At 47.3% G+C, this 15,439-nt stretch overlaps 6 protein-coding genes across 6 annotated transcripts; all 6 read left to right on the top strand.

Moving 5' to 3' along the window:
- Positions 1–1,053: 1,053 nt before the first annotated feature.
- Positions 1,054–1,236, top strand: N7529_001656 (uncharacterized protein; the record flags this gene model as incomplete). Its single annotated transcript, XM_057237187.1, has 1 exon — positions 1,054–1,236. One exon carries the CDS (start codon positions 1,054–1,056, stop codon positions 1,234–1,236), a length of 183 nt encoding a protein of 60 aa, XP_057101874.1.
- Positions 1,237–1,995: 759 nt separating this feature from the next.
- Positions 1,996–3,605, top strand: N7529_001655 (ammonium transporter; the record flags this gene model as incomplete). Its single annotated transcript, XM_057237186.1, has 5 exons — positions 1,996–2,007; positions 2,063–2,277; positions 2,327–2,507; positions 2,554–2,874; positions 2,925–3,605. The coding sequence occupies 5 exons, from the start codon at positions 1,996–1,998 to the stop codon at positions 3,603–3,605; spliced, it is 1,410 nt and encodes a 469-aa protein (XP_057101873.1).
- Positions 3,606–4,725: 1,120 nt separating this feature from the next.
- N7529_001654 (putative nucleoside diphosphatase (Ynd1)) lies at positions 4,726–7,026 on the top strand (the record flags this gene model as incomplete). Its single annotated transcript, XM_057237185.1, has 4 exons — positions 4,726–4,735; positions 4,785–4,819; positions 4,869–4,995; positions 5,057–7,026. The coding sequence occupies 4 exons, from the start codon at positions 4,726–4,728 to the stop codon at positions 7,024–7,026; spliced, it is 2,142 nt and encodes a 713-aa protein (XP_057101872.1).
- Positions 7,027–7,633: 607 nt separating this feature from the next.
- On the top strand, positions 7,634–8,631 carry lea1 (U2 snRNP complex subunit LEA1; the record flags this gene model as incomplete). The annotated part of the gene is made up of 4 exons (XM_057237184.1): positions 7,634–7,712; positions 7,795–7,835; positions 7,941–8,201; positions 8,266–8,631. 4 exons carry the CDS (start codon positions 7,634–7,636, stop codon positions 8,629–8,631), a joined length of 747 nt encoding a protein of 248 aa, XP_057101871.1.
- A 1,722-nt stretch (positions 8,632–10,353) lies between these two features.
- Positions 10,354–11,868, top strand: N7529_001652 (uncharacterized protein; the record flags this gene model as incomplete). Its single annotated transcript, XM_057237183.1, has 7 exons — positions 10,354–10,540; positions 10,589–10,608; positions 10,677–10,713; positions 10,768–10,838; positions 10,899–11,204; positions 11,252–11,453; positions 11,504–11,868. Coding segments are annotated over 7 exons (1,188 nt in total), but the record flags the coding sequence as incomplete, so codon positions are not given.
- A 675-nt stretch (positions 11,869–12,543) lies between these two features.
- On the top strand, positions 12,544–14,258 carry N7529_001651 (FAD-binding oxidoreductase; the record flags this gene model as incomplete). The annotated part of the gene is made up of 5 exons (XM_057237182.1): positions 12,544–12,864; positions 12,911–13,014; positions 13,070–13,415; positions 13,469–13,704; positions 13,754–14,258. The coding sequence occupies 5 exons, from the start codon at positions 12,544–12,546 to the stop codon at positions 14,256–14,258; spliced, it is 1,512 nt and encodes a 503-aa protein (XP_057101869.1).
- Positions 14,259–15,439: the final 1,181 nt, after the last annotated feature.

Below are 15,439 nucleotides of genomic sequence, written 5' to 3'. Positions count from 1 at the left end.
AGCTATGATCTCACTAGTTAAGTGAGAGCTAAGTGAGAAGAGAGATATATATAAATTCTAAGGGTACCTTGTAAGATCATAATCACATCCATGGATTCTGGCGGGTTCTAAGGTTTGTTCCTAGGTTTGTTCCTATGGAAAACATGTGATTAGAGTTTAAGAATCTAATGTCTTCCAACATCCATAACATACACGTGTCCAATATGTATGCGTGTTGCTTTTAAGTAATGACCTCCCGAGAAATTTTTCAAAACTTTTGGCTATATATCCAGGAGCTTTATGTGAATGTTTCATGTAGTAGGGAGTAGGACGACTGTGGTACGGAGTACTCCTTCCTAGTACAAACACCAGTGGAAGGTGAATTAGTATATGAAGGTACCTAGACAGTCTGGAAAGAACAATATATGACGTATATTGTGAGTTATCGACGTATCTCCGTCTTTCGATATTGACCATCGACCATGTAAGGATGAGCTATGCATCATGTTTCGGATGTGGCATAATGTTCCCAGTGTCTTCAATGGCTGTGGAATTGAAAGAAGTTTTAGGGTAGTACAAGGGGATGTGGAGCTAGGTGACTGATATGTATCAAGGCCCGATCCGAGAACCGAGACCCCTTACATCATCGATGATCCCATATAGGGCTGCAGATCTAATTGCTCCTTGTACTACATCACTTTCACCAATATGAACTTCAGCTTCTGGATCATGGCCCTTATTTGACGATTATTGTGATGTCAGGGGTAAAAAATTCTGAGCAGGAAATAATGGGACGAAGACGAAAGGTATATATACGATATATGAACAGTCTCCTGCTGCAGTGAGTTGGATATCCCGGTTATGTCAACTTCTACACCACTGGCAGCGACCAATCCAACACCAGCGATGGATTTAAAAAATTTTTCCTGGAAGCGAAGAAACAGCCTTTCGGGTCCGACTGTGAGGGAGATTGCACCCCAAGCGATTGGAAAGGATGCAGCTCTCAAAGCTGCGACCGCTTCACTGTCCCAAGAGTGTGATCGGACCTAACTGCAGTGCAAAGGATCTGTATCAATGTTCAAGGTGGCCTGCATCGGAGATTTCATGGGCCAACTGGTGAAATACGACATGAAAACCGAGAGCTGTTCGAGGGACGGGCCCGTGAAACCCAAGCCCGTGAAACCCAAGCCCGTGGCACCCAAGCCTAAGCAGAGGCCGCAGCCAAAGAATAGGGACAAGACTCGCTACCTGGTTTAGTACATCAAGAAGGCAAATGAAAAAGACTCGAATACGGAGGATATGTGGATGACCTGTCATCTGATGGTGGATGCGGGTGTGGATGAGGCGGTCGGTGTGGTTAGATGAACCAAAGGACTGCAATGCACCGAGACAAGTGGGGATGTGTGGAAATGTACGGGTGCGACTGAGGCGATGATGAAGAACATCCGCGGTGATACAAAGGGATTCTCTGAGGACCACCTGGCTTGTCAAGCAAAGGTTTGGGCCTTAATTTGCCAGCGGAAGATATTGAGCGATTTCGCTTTCAATGCGTTAAGTCTATGGACGATCGGAAGGTGGTGAATATCTTCGCTATTAATTAGTTATCAATATGGGTACATTGTACGGGGGCTAACCAAATGATGCCAAGAAGTAGATGGATACATACATGTATGTACTAGTTCACAGCCTAAACCGTAGATGGATGTAAGATCCGGGGTCAACTTCAACACGGAATGCCATTGGATAGTGAGACAACATTGATTCTTATCGGATCCGAGCAAGCTCTCCTATCATGACTCTGGCAGTCAATATAGTCATAATATAGGCGTTCATTATATTTTCTTGACAAGAAGTCTTCGTATAGGTTTACTGCCCTAGCTCTTGGCTTTTGTCAGAATAAAGATAAGAGTCTTGGTAGTCCCGTTAGCTATTATGAGGCCCACCACGACCTAGAGTAGATATATGAAGTGGACCGAAGCTATGAATCTATGAAACAAATTTCTCTAGGCTATCACCATGGCCGATGCCGTAAGTATACTGACCAAATCGACAACACACCCACACATTTCTAACATAGTTACAGCCAGTATACAATGCATCTACCCCATCAGGCGGTGATCCACTCAAAGTCGACGTCAACGCCCAATACGCCGGCGTGGAGTGGAACTATGTCTACATCGTCTTCTGCGGTTTCATAGTGTGGCTAATCATTCCCGGCATCGGTCTTTTGTACAGTGGTCTTGCGAGAAGGAAATCCGCATTAGCGTTGCTCTTCCAGTCCTTTATGGTCGTGGCTGTGTATGTTCAGCCTCTTAATAGTTAAGCATCGCACTGACAAGCTATCTAGAACAACAGTCCAGTGGATGTTCTGGGGCTATTCACTAGCCTATGCGCGAGATGCCAGTCCATTCATCGGAACGCTGAAGAACTTTGGGTTGAAAGACGTGATGGCGGCGCCATCTCCTGGATCCGATAATTTGCCTGAGATCGTGTTTTGTTTTTATCAACTTTTGTTCTGCGCGTGCACGGTAAGCGACACAACTCGTCTTGTGGAATAAAATTGACAAATGTTAGGTTATGATTGTGGTGGGCGGAGCCTTCGAACGAGGCAACATGATTCCCTCGCTGATTTTTAGTTTCTGTTGGGCGACCGTTGTTTATTGTCCGCTGGCCTGTTGGACATGGAACAGCAACGGATGGCTGTATAACCTTCCCTCATTGGATTTCGCCGGCGGTGGCCCAGTCCATATCGCGTCTGGATGGTCCGCTTTGGCTTATGCTTTTGTGCTGGGGAAGCGAAAGAATATTGATCAACCTTCCCACCCAAAGCCTCATAACACGACCTTGGTTTTCCTGGGGACTGTATTGATCTGGTTTGGATGGTTTGGCTTCAATGTATGTGACTTGTTCCCCTGTTGGATTTAGTCTAACCTTTTCTTTTCTAGGGCGGCTCGGCTCTCAACGCCAGTGTACGTGCAATGCTAGCAGCATTCAACACCAATACTGCAGCCTGCACAGGAGTGCTCGGATGGGTACTAGTCGACTGCATCAAGCATCGCGGCAAGTTCTCCGTGGTCGGAGCCTGCGAAGGCGCAATCGCCGGGCTAGTTGGGATCACCCCAGCAGCAGGTTTCGTGTCGGTCTGGCTGGCTGCAGTAATAGGGTTCATAACCAGCGTCATTTGTGCACTCCTACAAGACATCAACGAGTGGCTCCACATCGATGAGGGTATGGATGTATTTAAGCTGCACGGTATTGGTGGAATGGTGGGGGCCTTTCTAACAGGAATTTTTGCGTCGGGGTCTATTGCAGCGTTGGACGGCACAACAAAGGCTACGGGGGGCATTGACGGCAACGGGATCCAAGTTGGGAAACAATTGGCGGAGGTGTGTGCGATTTCGGTATACTCTTTCACGGTATCGTGTATTTTGCTTTACATTTTGAAGTTTATCCCGGGCATGCAGCTGCGCGTGCACGAGGAGGCGGAAATGGTTGGTCTAGATCGCTCGCAGTTTATTGATGAACGGATTGGAGAGCGGGCGCTGCTTGGCGATCTCTATGGGTCATCACCCGCTGATGCGAGTGTCTCGGATGTTCCTACGGTGGCTGGGGAAGTCAAGAGATAGGCTTGAATTGAACAATTGGGTCACAGCCTTATGACTATATGTGACCTTTTACTCCGGACTCTGTCTCACATCAGACAAGGGAATTACCAACATCTCGGGTGAAACCCGTTGGAATTACACTATCTTTGTCAATTGCCGATCTCGACGGCTGTACTCTGTATGAACGTACTATATTCAATATTGTATGCAATATTATTGTAAAGATCTACTCCGTACCGATATACAGCATACGTACCCCAAATAAAACCCAAAAAAATCCTGAAGAAATAATAATATCTCAACATGTATATATGGTAGAATGGACCCCTGTCAGACCCTGGAACAAAGTGACGCAGCCAGTCGGCCCTTGAGGCCGTAGCTGACGTACGCTTTATGCCCGGCCCCTCTCGCTAAGACAATTAGCGTGTATACATTCCTAGACGTCGGAGGGTATGATTGTAGTATAATATTGTATAGATTGTATAGAATACAATATATGTAACAAAGACCTACATATAGGTCTACATATGTAGGTACAATATACAATAATGTGTAGGAAAATGTAGGTTGAGAATATAAGAATTTAAAGGTGGAACCACTGCAGTGAGACCTGTTACTTATATGCAGGGCGAATAAGTTGTGTATTTCAAATAGTGTATACCTATAGATTTGAATCGTTTTTGAATTCAAGTGACTCCATATAAACATACATATAAGTATAATTACTAGGTAACTAATTATAGTTAACTAAATGTACTGTGTACGGAGTACGCAGTTGGCATTTGGAAAAAAAAAGTAAAGCAAAAAAAACGATATCTGTCACATACGGTAAAATTACCACTCTTGTCCTAATGCGGATAAGATCTAGAGCCATTTTTGCCACTCAACGGCCTCGTATTGTTTGTTACGCTTGGTATCGCCCCGAAGCCGTCGCGTCAGCCCGTTTCTGGGTCTCCCTTATCTCTCTTGGCCCTCTCTCCTCTCTCTCCTCTCTTTTAAGACTTCGTTGCTTCCTGTCATTCGTTTTACAGCTTTTTTGTTTGCGCTCCGATAATTGACAAGGACATTGTCCTCTGCTATCTGCTTCCTTTTAAACCAGTTTGTCATGATCTGCGCATAGCGAATAATCAAATCGAGTCCAATGGGCAAATGTATGTGGTCCCACTCCCCGGCAATTCCACAACTAACCTCCCCCATTAGGGCGTTATGGTGTCGTCCTGGACGCAGGCTCGTCTGTATGTCGATGTAACTGCGCATGCTCCGATCATCCCACTAACTGTGTAGGGGACTCGCGTACACGTTTATCGATGGCTACGAAATGCCGCTGCACGGAAGAAAGCCGACGCGGAGGAGTTGAAATCACTACCGGAGGTTAAAACGAAGGAAGAATGGACCAAGAAGATACGCCCAGGTGAGCCCTGCTCCTGCCAATGCCACCCCAAGCATCGGCCGCTAATCTATCTGCGAAAAAGGTGTATCTTCGTTCGCCGACAAGCCCGAATTGGTTGGAACTGATCATCTTGCCGAACTTTTGGAACATGCCAAGGGAATCATCCCCGCCGAAGACGCCAAGGATACCCCCATCTTTCTCCTCGCGACTGCGGGTATGCGACTGGTAGGAAACCTCGAGCGACAAGTACTACTTGACAAGATCTGCTCATATGCCCGCGACAATACGGATTTCCTGCTTCCCGACTGCGGTGTGCATATTCAGGTGATTCCGGGTGTGACCGAAGGACTTTACGGATGGATTGCGACCAACTATTTGATGGGGGCTTTTGACGCACCGGAGAAACATGACCATGGGAAGGGACACCACACCTACGGGTTTCTCGATATGGGTGGCGCATCTGCTCAGATTGCATTCGCCCCGAATTCTACCGAGACAGAGAAACACGCCAATGACCTCAAATTGCTACGATTGCGCAATATTGATGGATCCGCTCAGGAGCACAGGGTGTTTGTCACTTCGTGGTTGGAGTTTGGCGTGCATGAAGCCCGGAGACGCTACCTGGAAGCTTTGCAGACTGCCACAGGACCGGGAATTTTAGAATTACCTGACCCCTGTCTTCCCAGTGGATTGCGCACTACTCTGGATGGAAAGGAGATGGCATTGCAAAGCGAGGCGGATCCTTATCTACTTGGAACAGGCAAATTCGACGAATGTTTGCGTCAAACGTACCCTTTGCTGGACAAGGACGCTCCGTGTGCAGATGAGCCGTGTCTGTTACACGGAATGCATGTTCCAGCTATCGACTTTGATGTGAACCACTTTATCGGAATCAGCGAGTACTGGCACACCACTCACGAAATTTTCGAAATGGGATTCAAGGATAAGGCTTACGATTTCAACACCTACCAAGAACGAGTTCAGTTGTTTTGTTCACAAGACTGGGACTCCATCGAGCATGGTCTCGAAGCACAAAAGTGGGGAAAGAAAGTTGATCAACAAAAGGCCTACGAAGTTTGCTTCAAGGCATCATGGATCATCAACATGCTACATGATGGGATTGGAGTACCTCGTGTGGGACTGGAGGATACAACAAGCTCCTCGCACAATGGCACTAAAGAAGTACTGGCTCACGGAAAAGAGAAGGGATATCTGGACGCCTTCCAGGCAGTCAACAAGATTGACTCGACTGAAGTGAGCTGGACCCTGGGCAAGATCGTCTTGTATGCATCTTCCCAGGTGCCTTTGGAAGTTGAAGAGGCCCTTCCGGTGGGCTTTGGTAGCAATGTTCCCGGTGTTCCCAACGACTTCCAATTCCCTAGTGTCCAGCTTCTGCCGGACTCTGACGGCTTCCACAGCGAACATTGGCATGATGCGCTATTCGACGGTGACTCGCCGCGTCGGGTCCCAGGATTCATCCTCTTCATGCTGATTATTGTCATGGTCGGATTCTTCTTATGTGGACGCAGCCGCCGTTCACGTATTTTCAACCGGGTCGGTAATGCGCTACGCCGCGGTGGACCATCGCACCCCAACCATCCGAAGAAAAGAAAGGGACTCAAGGCGATGTTACCGTTCCTCAGCCGCAGTGCTCCCTCCTATGAGCGTGTCCTCGAGGACGGTGCCCAAGACTTCGAACTTGGTGTGACTGATTCTGACGGAAGCGAAGATGGCGGACGGCTCTCTGAAGCCGACTCAGCCAGACTGGGACCCCCGAAGCGAGCATCCAGCTGGGGAAGCAACAGCAACACTCCAAGCTTCAAATACGCGTTAGACAACAGTTCGACTGGGACGATTGGCCTTGGGATCAGTGGTGGAGGCTCGGGCATAGCAATGGATCGAGCAGGCCTGGTAGTCAGGACTGAGAGCAGGGACCATCTGGCCCCAGTTGCTCTAGGACCCACCACCAACGGTCGACGATCTCGAGCGGGCAGTCCGACAAGATCCCTCCACCAAAAATCACCTAGCATGACACCCCTCGCCGACGACTAACGCTCCCGTTCCGAATTAATGCATAATCATTCACGCATCGCATCTTGGGAGTTTCATTTGACATACGCTGGATCGTCGGGTTTTGTCCTGTTTTCATAAAGGGAGTTCTCGTCATTTCTACGATGCTGGTTTCGTGGCACTTTGATTTCGATTCTTCATATCATATTTCGACCCTGTGCTCTGGAGTACCTTTTTGATTTAGTTGCGCGGTGCTTTCGATCTGAGGCGGTTGTTTAAACATAATGAGCTGTGTACCATTAGGGGTTGAGATTCTATTCCTGAATATAGATTAATTATGACTCAAGACTGCTACGTCCCTTGCACTGTAATAATTAGTACACCATGAGAACTCCCAGGCGTATTCAGGTGGTTCATGTTGATGCCACCTAAATCAGGCTCAAAGACACGTGATATATTACTCACCGCTTTGGCAAAAAGGGCTTCGATAGCAATGAGAAACTGGCGCGACCAGCTTCCGATCCATTCGTTATTCATTCCGAAGCTTGTCGCACAATTCAATCATTATCAATTGTCCGCCTATGCCGTCGCAATAAATCGCACATTATCACTCGACCTCTAAACCTCGGCAACAGCCGCGACCGCCACAATGCGTCTGACCGTCGATCTCATCCAAAATTCGCTATCATACATTAATCCTCTCACAGACCGCGAGCTGGATCTCCGAGGTGCGTACTAAACACCTGCCTGAAAAGGACAGATACTACAATTTACGGGGGCTGGATTGATATCGTCTTTTGGCGTGAATAGGGCACAAAATCCCCGCAATTGAGAACTTGGGTATTGCCAAAGTAAGTACTGTTCTGATACTGAGATGGATCGGACCACGTTTGATCCAGCCGAACCCATGGAAGGAAGCTCCACCTCAATTGTGCGGTCATTCTAATAGCTTTCAGGATCAAGATGCAATCGACTTCACCGACAACGACCTTTCCTCTCTAGGAAACTTCCCCTTCTTCCCCCGCCTCCGCACTCTCCTCCTAGCCCGCAACCGCATCACTCACATTCAACCTACACTCGCAACGTCAATTCCAGGTCTGAAGAACCTTGTCTTGACAGCGAACAACCTGTCCGAGCTAGCGGATCTGGATCCGCTGCGCAACCTCGACCGTCTGACACACCTGAGCCTGCTAGAGAACCCTGTGACACGGAAAGAGGTGCGTGGTACACCTAGACGAGCTCCCACCACGAATATCCTAAACTAATATATATATTCTCCAGAACTACCGTTACTGGGTCATCTGGCGCATCCCCTCAGTCCGGTTCCTTGACTACCAAAAAGTGAAAGACGCCGAGCGCGCCAAAGCTGCCGAACTCTTTGGCACTATTGAAGAGCCCTCCTCCCTCGCATCTAAGATCTTAGGCGTGAAATCGAGCACCTTCGACGTCTCAGCTGCTGCATCCGCCCCCGCCGAAAAGGGCATTCGTGTACAATTAACCGATGCCGAGCGCAAGCGCGTGGAGAAAATGATTCGCGAAGCGAAGAGTCTGCAGGAGATTACAAGGTTGGAGAAGGAGCTTAATGAGGGACGGATACCCGGTGGTGCGATTGGCGATGCGGATGGCGATCAGGAAATGCAGATGTGAGCCCTTGTGGAATGAACACATGCGTTTGGTTTCTTCTCATGAGGGTTAGATTATGGTTTTTTTTTCTGGTCCGATCTCATATACCTGGCTTCAATTCCTGGGGTTCAGCGAGGGTTTTGCATATGCTGGCTTGGGAGAATCCCAGAGACTCGAGCATATCGAATCAAATAAATATTATCTCTACAATGTGTTCTGAACATGCGCCGTAGCTCTTCTGGATAACTGACATTTTGATTCGGGTAGGCAAATTCGTGACCCAGCCATTATGCTCGAGTGCCCAATTTCTGCTTTAGGCCTACTCCAGCGCCACCCCCATAGTTTGGCGATGGACGGTCTGCTTAGACCTCGGTGGACAGGGCTAATTCGCGATCCATGGGTCTCACATCGTATAGGATATAACGATTGACAAGCGCCTCCGCGCTAGTGAACCGGGGAGAAAGGATCACTTGGCAATTTCTAGAAGGTATCAAATAGAGAATACCGTAGGATGTCGATCAACTATTTCAAGGGTGGCGTCAGAAGATGTCAATTATAAATGTATATACTATACGTACATTATTGAATTTGTTGAAGTCTACAATACGGGATTTCCGGGTTGCTAGTCGCTTCAAAGGGTCACTAGTGTACTCCGTAGGAATCTGCTAATTATGAAACATTGAGTAATTCATTTACATATTAGACGACAATAGTATGTAAATCATATTACTTGGCGTGTCTATCTACTTCAATAATTAATTATTGACTAGTTATATATTCACCAAGCCTTCGCAGGCTGAGATACCGGAAAGCGGAACTCAGCGGAGCGGAGGTGCGCTTGTGTTGTATAGAACAATGTACTCCGTATATGTAGGCAGGTATCGTGTGATCTATTGCCTTGTAATTCAACCTGCAATCTGCTAGCCCCTTGCATAGCCAGGAACACATGAAAATGTAGACTACAATTTCGATCTCAACTCCAATGCAGTTGTCCATCAAACCCAGTGAAACAAGAACGGATTGAGTCCGGAAGCGAGAGCTAATGCCCTAGTGGTTATAGGGATCTGGCTTTAGGGATCTGGTTTTAGGGATCTGGTTTTATGGGCAATTGGGTTTAGCTAGACTTCAGACGAAACAAATCTGTTTATCGAGCCGAAGATCCCTACCAATTTAGGGCTGCAGATCGAGACTTGTCGTGGTTGTTTCTTTGGCATGAACGAGGGGCTCCAGTTGACTAAATTCACTAAATTTACTAAACCACACGGAGAGTGAAGTCCGCTACTGTCTCCGCTTTGTATATGAACTTTGATTATGTTCAAATGCAGAAGATATTGGCATTAGATTGTTCATTGTTCATTGGACGGACATGGGCTCCCAGTCGGCAAATTACAGTTTCTCTTCTACCGTTTTGGCCCTGAAGATCATATTGAGTCCTCAATGTATCATAGTACATTATTGTAAGTTCAATAAGAACGGTGAACAGACCAATCGACGCAGATCTAGGACGAGTTGTAGAACGCACGCCCTCAAATGTGGATGCAGACCCCACCAAGTGTATGGAGAACAAATTTGAAGATCCTCGATGTAAAGCAAGCAATTCCAAAAACCTTGGAATGCACTTGATTTTTGGTTGAATTGACGTTTCGGAGCTGTCCGTTCTCCTTTTCCTGTCACTGTCATCTTGCTTTCTTATATATACCCCGTTTCCACTTGGATTCGTGGAACGGATGGATCATTCCGAGCGTTATGGCTTCTTCCATTGTGCCGGCCATGCCGCCGCCGGCGGGTCAGACATCCAACTTCGTCGACCCGCCCTATATTGGCACCAGATTTTTGGTTGTTAATTGTGTATTCCTGCCATTAGCTGTTATTGCGTTAGCTGTGAGGACATGGACTCGGTTATTCATTGTCCGGAGCTTTCGTTTTGATGATTGTGAGTGGATGTCGCGAATCAAGGGATGGCCGCGCTGACTAGTTTTAGATTTGATGATATTTGCCCTCGTAGGTCTATTGTACTGTTCGATCATCTTTATCTGGACCCATTATTGACATTCTGTCTATCAACATAGCTTCTATCATGCGTTCTCACTGCTGTTACTTTGAACAGTAAGCTACGCCCAATCTCTAAAAGACCGTGAATTCGCTGACACATATCATTAGTGCTCAATTGGGGTCTTGGGAAACACATGTGGGATGTTCCAGCGACATATCTGTCGCCAATGTTCGCAAAGGTTTGTAACTAAGGCTCGAACATCTCCCTTGTATAGTTAACTAATCCCAAACTCGTATAGATGAACCTCGTCTCCGCCATAGTTTACTGCGCCGCGACGGGCTTCACCAAATGTTCCGTCCTTGTATTCTACCTTCGTATTTTCCCGAGCCGGAACTTCCACATGGCCGTCTGGGCCATTGTGTTTATCGCCGTGGGATACAGCTTGGCTAGTGTCCTCGCCAATATTTTCAGCTGCACACCAGTTGCAAAGTCGTGGGATGCGAACATTACGACTGGACACTGCATGAATCGACCGGTGTTTTACTTTGCGAACGCTGGACTGGGAATCTTCACCGATTTTGCTACGGTTATTGTTCCGATGTATGTTGCAACAAGTTGGATGAGTCCTACACCGCTAATTTGCTTTAACAGACCATGGCTGCGGAGATTGCAAATGCCCATGCGACAGAAAATTGCCGTGAGCGCCATATTAGCTATGGGCTGCTTGTGAGTGATACTGATGTTTCTCAGCCATCTGGACTCGAAGTACTGACGTCAGGACTCAGCGTTGGAGTTGTGAGCTGCATTCGGCTCGCATCCCTCTACACCCTTTTGACCAGCCCCGATCTTACATGTAAGAGAGCTAAAACTCTCACCTGCAAGCTATTACTAACTGGTTAATAGGGGCAACTACTAATGCCCTAATGTGGTGTGCCATTGAGTTGAATCTGGGCATCTTCGGCGGCTGCGTAACTGCCATCAGACCATTTGTTCGACGATACTTCCCTCGTCTACTGGGTCTTTCTTCCTCGGACAACACTTCCAAGTCTCGTAAATATGGTCATCAGCTTGGGTCGTACCCTCATAGCAGCCGACCGGATTTCACGGGACGCAGCAATAACCAATACTCTGCGACGCTGACCACCCACAGTAAAGCTCCGGACAACGAAAGTGAAGAACACATATTGTCCACTGGACCGAGCTTAGGGAAAGAGGATGGAATCATCCGGACAGTAGAGTTCGATATAGAAAACGTATCGAGCAAAAAGGTACGGGCAAACTAGTCCGCATAAATATTAAACGAAGTATGAACATAAGAATGTATTCAGTGAGACTCAAGAATTAGTACAGAGTAGAAGTAAACACTAGTCAACTAATTCTATTCTAGACCAGAATCAGTCAATAACAAATTAATCAAGGAATTCATCAGGTTAGTTCAGAACAACACTCAACCCAATAATTGGCATTGTTTACATTCGGCATAGTCCGAGGGCTGCGGTGGGACCGACTACGAATCCTACAGTACGTTGACTTCCCCTGGATCATGCACCCACATCTTCAGCCTCTTCAGAAAATGTATAAACGCCCTTTGAAACACATCATTTCAAATGAGCCATGATCTGCAACTAATTCACTCTCTTCAGTGGTTCCATGCAATGCTGTGCAAGCGAACGGTTATCCCAATTTCCGCAGAGTGTCCACAATAAATCGCGCCAAGTGGGTGAGACCCACCAGGCTACATGATTCAGACCTCTAGCACCGGCATTCGACTGAAGAATGAGCTAGAGAGGCTAAAGAAGCTAAAAAAGCTTCAGAACCACGCGAAACATCCCAAATCAAGGTTCTACCCCGTGAAGAGATCCGATGATCCGGGTAAAAAGAGAAGCTCTCCCTCACGTTTTACCCTTCCCTTGAACGTACCAAGGGTGAATTTGTACAACACAATGCGTGTTACATCTGTACTCTCTCTAGCCAGCGCTGCCGCTGCATCAACAGCCTCGTTTTCGGCTCCGGCCGGCACAGCATCACCGAACGTCTCGGCAGGCTGCCAAGCGCTGCGCGCGCCCCTTGGGGATTCGCTGTTTTTCAAGAGCAGTAGTGTGTACAAGTATGAGGCAGCGAACTTTTGGTCTAACACCGAGCTGATGGCTCCGGGTTGTGTATTCCGGCCTCAGTCTAGTGCGCAGCTGGCGAATGGTATTAAGGCGTTGGTTGGTGCAGGTGCGGAGTTTGCCGTTCGGGGTGGTGGACATATGGGTATTCGGGTAGGTTTGGGCAATAGTTATTTCAATTTGATGCTGACGGTCGCAGGGATCAAACAATATCAATGATGGTGTTTTGATTGTGATGTCTAATTTGACGACTTTGGAACTGAACACAGATCGTTCGCTTCTGTCTGTTGGTCCTTCTCACCGGTTCGTTTTGGGTTTATTGCACTGGCGATGATTCGCTTTACTTACTTTTGTCTAGATGGGCCGATGTCTACACATACTTGCAGGGGTTCGGACTTTCCGCAGCTGGTGGCCGTCTCGGTCCCGTCGGTGTTCCGGGATTGCTCCTGGCTGGTGGTGTCAACTTCTACGGCAACCAGGTCGGCTTCGGTTGTGATACCGTTGTTAATTACGAGGTTGTTCTGGCCGATGGCTCGATTGTTGAAGCCAACAAGACCAGCAACCCGGATCTGTTCTGGGCTCTGAAGGGTGGAAGCAGCAACTTTGGTATCGTCACCCGGTTTGATCTGGAGACCATCAAGTCGCCCAAGGTCTGGGCCGGTACTCATACCGTGTCCGCCGAGTACATCGACCAATTCCTGGCTGTATGAAAATATCCCTGTCAATGACCATTATTTTTTACTAACCCATTTGTTAGGCCGCTGCTACTTACGCATCGGATATCTACGACCCCAAGACTCACGTCGTGCCGGCCCTCGTGCCCGGTGAAACTACCCTCGCCTCGGTAATCCTGTTCTACGACAGTGACAACACTAGCTACCCCGAGATCTTCAAGCCGTTCACCGATATCCCGGCTATCAGCAGCACTCTTGACTTCAAGACTGTCAGCGAGTTTACTACCGAGACCGGTACAATGGTCATCGACGGAATTAAGTAAGATTATAGGCTCTGAATCGTCCGTTCCATTGCTAACCAATGACAGCGATGTCTTCGTCGCCGGCACCGTCAAGGGCACAACCTATAAGGAGCTCATGGAGGGTATCACCATCATCAACCAAACTTTCTTCAACGAGCTCCCCAAACTGTACTCGCAAGTTCCCACCGCCAACATCTCCACCATCCAGCTCGACTGGCAGCCCATCGGCGCAGACTGGATGAAGGCCTCCGAGGCTCGCGGCGGAAACGCCCTGGGTCTTGACTCGTCGCAGGTGTACCTGTGCTATGCCGAGGTTGTTGAGTGGATTGGATCCGCCTATGATGACATTGTCGCTGAATGGTTGGAGAACACCACCTACAAGATCAACAACGCTACCCAGAAGGCGGGTCTATACGACGCTTTTAACTACATGGGCGACGCTGCTGGATTCCAGTCTATCTTCCCTGGCTATGGCGCGAAAAACCACCAGAAGCTCATCGATGTTGCGCAGAAGTATGATCCTCATGCGGTTTTCCAGACTTTGATGCCTGGTGGCTTCAAGGTTTACTAAATACCGTTCGCATAAGTTGGAAGGTCCTTTGTGGAACCTGGGTGGTTTGTATATAGAGAATCTGAAGATAATCAAATAATTCTGGAAGAGGAGGGTGTTTCAGCTGGGTGATACTTTCTTAAGGGCTTGTCTACGAAGGTGTATAGATGCTAGCTCATACCTAATTATAGCCCTATTATAGACCGCTGTCAATATACATCTCTGCCATGCCTTGCTGTGGCAAAACAACTAGCGTTCAAATCTATTACTATTCAGTCATGAATAATGATTCGATCAATTAAAGCAATTCTAAAGCAGAAGTGAGAAACAATTGAAGACAATCCAAGGAAATTCGAAGTCTAATTGGGTTTCAAGGTTTTCCTCTCTCTCTTTCTTTCCTCTTTCCTTCGTCCGTCCGCATCAAATTATTCTGAATATCACCATTAGGTTCATCTCTCATCACTACGTATTATCACATTTCATCTACATGAGTTTCTCTCCCTTAACATCCTCAATCAGTACGGTAAAGCCATTCCATTTACAATATAAGTTCTCAATGAGACTTGGATGGACTTTGGATACTGAGCTCGTTGTTATCGAGGGAGTTGTTGATTAATCTCTGTGGTATGGTCAACATAATAACCATGCCTCAAATATGGCCATGGTTGAAGCGAAGAGCGCCGCAACGCTGAGTACGGGAGTGCTACAATGCCTCGCATATATGGGTAAGTGGTTGTGACTTAACTTATAACTTGAATACTCATTAACATATAAAGCAATAAACCAAGAACGCAAGAGGCGAGCACATTCGCTAGATACTTATGTGTAGGGAGTCAGCACGGATAGGAATTCATGGCACTTTATTCTTCTCCGCCCCGATCGCACGGTCTAAAACAGGAGTCTTTAAGGAACTCGGAACCCAAGTTCAGTGGCCATTCAATTTGCCAAGGCTCAGCTATAGTCTACTCGAAGGTGATGCTATGTTGTGATGTTGGTCGCCGCGATCGAATCGGAATGGGAATCTCTTACTACATCATTGAGTTCGTATGCAAATTTACGCTTATGTCTATAAGAAGAATTCAAACTGTATGAAATGAGACCTAGGCTCTGGTTCACGTGAAAGTGCATAAAAAGGCGCAAAAGAAGACACTTCCAATCATAACTTCTGGCGATATGAAGATACGATGATATCTTATCCGTTC

Source organism: Penicillium soppii, assembly GCF_028829465.1.
Source record: "Penicillium soppii strain IBT 18220 chromosome Unknown utg000002l, whole genome shotgun sequence".
NCBI lineage: Eukaryota > Fungi > Ascomycota > Eurotiomycetes > Eurotiales > Aspergillaceae > Penicillium > Penicillium soppii.
The sequence above is the reverse complement of the archived record's forward strand: the minus strand, read 5'-3'. Positions and strand labels throughout refer to the sequence as shown.